This window comes from Acomys russatus, chromosome 13 (assembly GCF_903995435.1).
Source record: "Acomys russatus chromosome 13, mAcoRus1.1, whole genome shotgun sequence".
Classification (NCBI taxonomy): Eukaryota; Metazoa; Chordata; class Mammalia; order Rodentia; family Muridae; genus Acomys; species Acomys russatus.
Window position 1 is genome coordinate 18,364,254 of NC_067149.1, and position 3,463 is coordinate 18,367,716.

Here is a 3,463-nt window from a genome sequence, read left to right on the forward strand (position 1 = left end):
GACTTGTTGAGAGTATATGATTTGTCTTTTCCTGTTCCTTCCTCAAAAACCTTCCGAATAGCCATCCCCCTGTGTCCTTCATTTTCATGGCCTCTTTCCCCCCTTAATTGCTATTACATACATATACAGTCTTAAATGTATAATCAGCCTGCTCGGTCTGCATCATGTTGCTTGTATGTTTGTTTTCAGGGCCGACCATTTGGGTTTGGACAACCAGTTGGTGTGCTCCTCCCTGGGGAAGCCTATGGCTCCTGCTCTTAGCATTCCTTTATTTCTTGTACTTGTAATTCTTTTTGTCTTTGCTGGTGTCCGGCAGGGCAGTCACGTGGTGAGATTATCGCTGTAGCTCCTTAGCACTACCAGGAAGTACAGTCTCACAGCAAACTCCCCGACCCCCTGCTCTTCGCTCTCTCAATGTCGCCTCTGAGCCTTGGCTGCTGAAGTTCTTTGGTAGAGGGACCCACGGAGACTCGAACCCACAGCTCTGCATGTGGATGGCGTGTGTCTTTCTGTAACGGTCTCCGTCTGCTCCAAAGAGAAGCTTTCTGATGAGAGGCGAGGGTATGCTTAGCTGCGGATATAAGAAAACAATTTAGAACATTTTAAACATTTTTCTTCTCATTAATATATGCATTACAATGCAATGTGGTGTGAAACTGTGAAATTATTTCATTTCTCGGCCTTGATTTTCAGTTGATGATTCTTTACTATGTATGTGGGAAAATTTATACAATATTAGATACCTCGTATGTATTAAATGTTCATTAAAGAAAATGATGAGTTCTACATAAAATACCCACTGAATCTCTCACATCCTTTGGGCTGGCTAGACTCCTGTGGAGCCTTGGTCTTCATGACTGGGGGATACTCCACATTCAATTATGACCTTAGGATGGGACCACCCTAAGTCTGTTATAATTGTGGTTTTATTTACTACCCTGATTTTACATGCCAAAAGAGAAAAAAGTAAGAGTACGTTCACACCGATATTGGATTCTCGCGGTTCTTTTACAGAGGCATCAATGGCAGGAGATTAAAATCATAGGTTGGATGCAGAGTCACTTAGAATTCAGAGAAAAACCAGGATTTCAAACTCTCTGAAAAGGGACCTTGGCTCCATCAGTCTTCTTTTGTCTTTTTTCTTTCAGGCAGGGAAAGAGCTGCCCAGCCGTTAGCAGAACTGCAGTCTCTCCCCCACTCCACATGTACAAGGCAGAGCATGAGAAAACCAGCAGCTGACATGTCTGTAGAGAGCATTCTGTGCTGGAAACAGTTCCATGTTGCTGTGCTTACAGCCTCTTCTCTCACACCTAGGTCTCCTTGACGCAGGCTCAGGACTGACTGTCCATGTGTTCCAGGGGAGGTGACTGGAGCTCAGCTTCTGAGTGCCAAGGAAACGGCAGACAGTGGAAGAATTTGATTCAGACTCCAACCTGGTGATCATTCGTTCTGGAGATTTATTAAGAACATTTGGCCCAGCCAGGCAGTGGTGGCCCACGCCTTGAATCCCATCACTCAGGGGGCAGAGGCAGGTGGATCTCTGCATTTGGGGCCAGCCTGGTCTACAGAGTGAGTTCCAGGACAGCCAGGACTACACAAAGAAACCTTGTCTTGAAAAGCAGAGAGAGAGAGAGAGAGAGAGAGAGAGAGAGAGAGAGAGAGAGAGAGAGAGAGAGAGAGAGAAGAATGAAGTTTTGACCAGGCAGTTGAGGAACAGAATAAAGAGGGCACTGAAATAAAGTGACCCTGTGCATGTGGACCCATGGGCACACTGCCATCCAGAAGGCTCTATTTCCAGTTTTGTGCAATCTTCTTCTCCATTCAAATTCACTAAATATGCAGAGCTACTGTGCGTTTGACAGTCAAGTGCGATGCAGTTCTTACCCCAGAACAAACCAAACACGTGGACCAGGAGAAGAAATGTCTTTTATAACTAGTGGAAATGTTTAATGTACAAGAAAGTTTTTATCTTCTCAGGTAGCCCCACAACGGCATGCACAATCCAGTCTTGATTGGGCTAGGGCTGCGAGGCCAGTGAGGGATGGCTTCCGGGTGGTGTGAGCTGGAGCCGAGTTCTGATTGGACGAGGTGGAATTGGGATGACTGGACACCTTGTGGCCAGCTCAGAGTTGTGAACAAGGAGGTATTTGTAATGAAGAGTTTTCTCATCTCTCCTCACATTTTTGCTATTTGCTTCCTACCCGCGTACAATGAATGAAGCCAACATAGTCCACACTAACATAAAAATCATCTTGTTCTCTGAAGTGAGTGTCGGGATCTCAGCCAACAGCATCCTTTTCCTCTTCCACCTCTGCATGCTTATCGGTGGGAACAGGCCGAAGCCCACTGATCTCCCCATTGGCTTCCTGTCCCTGACCCACCTGATGATGCTCATAACTATGGGACTCATAGCCGAAGACATGTTTACATATCAGGGGAAATGGGATTCCACCACGTGCCAAGCACTTATATATTTGCACAGGTTTTTCAGGGCCCTCTCCCTCTGTGCTACCTGCCTATTGAATGTCCTCTGGGCCATCACCCTCAGCCCTAGAAGCTCCTGTTTAGCAAAGTGTAAACATACATTTCCCCATCACACCTCATGCACTCTTCTTTTCCTATGCATTTTCTACATGTCTTTTAGCAGTCACTTCCTAGTGTCCGTCATTGCCACCCCCAATTTGACCTCAGAGAGCTTCATGTACGTTACTCAGTCTTGCTCACTTCTACCCCTGAGTTACTCCAGGCAAAGCACATTTTCCGCTCTGGTGGCCTCCAGGGAAGCCTTTCTCATCAGTCTCATGGCCCTGTCCAGCGGATACATGGTGGCTCTCTTGTGCAGACACAGGAAGCAGGCCCGCCATCTTCACAGCACTAGCCTTTCTCCGAAAGCATCCCCGGAGCAAAGGGCCACCCGGACCATCCTGATGCTCATGAGCTTCTTTGTGGTTTTTTACATCTTGGACGCTGTTATCTTCCACTCGAGAGTGAAGTTCAAGGATGGCTCAGGGTTATACTGTATCCAGATCCTTGTGTCCCATAGTTACGCCACTGTCAGCCCTCTTGTGTTTATTTGCACTGAAAAGCATATAGTTAAAATTTTGAGGTCCGTGTGTGGTAGGACAGTAAACATTTGATTATTCAGCAGTGGGTATGGTCCCTTTATATAATCCAATATGTTGTCATCAGAATTGTGGCTCGTGACAGAGTGGGAGCATCCTGTGGCCTAAACTGTCATTTGAAAGCATCCCTTCCCTGTTTAACCTGTTTACTTTGTGTGTGAATGGCAGCTATATAAAAGAAAATAAAACTGCATTCTCACTCAGATATCACATGAGGTTTCTATTCCTCAGTGGGCTTCCAAAGGAGATCTGTGAAACGACTCTTATTTGACCCGGGTTAGCACATTACTTTTCATTTTTCAACAAAGATTTAATTTTAAGTTTTAGCAGTGTGTGTGCAT

The 3,463-nt window shown here is 45.8% G+C and overlaps 1 protein-coding gene across 1 annotated transcript; it reads left to right on the forward strand.

Moving 5' to 3' along the window:
• Positions 1-2,210: 2,210 nt before the first annotated feature.
• On the forward strand, positions 2,211-3,137 carry LOC127196829 (vomeronasal type-1 receptor 44-like). The gene has a single exon (XM_051154587.1). It carries the CDS (start codon positions 2,211-2,213, stop codon positions 3,135-3,137), a length of 927 nt encoding a protein of 308 aa, XP_051010544.1.
• Positions 3,138-3,463: the final 326 nt, after the last annotated feature.

Coding starts and splice junctions, on each gene's coding strand:
- LOC127196829 (XM_051154587.1), top strand. CDS start 2,211: ATGAATGAAGCCAACATAGTCCACACTAACATAAAAATCATCTTGTTC.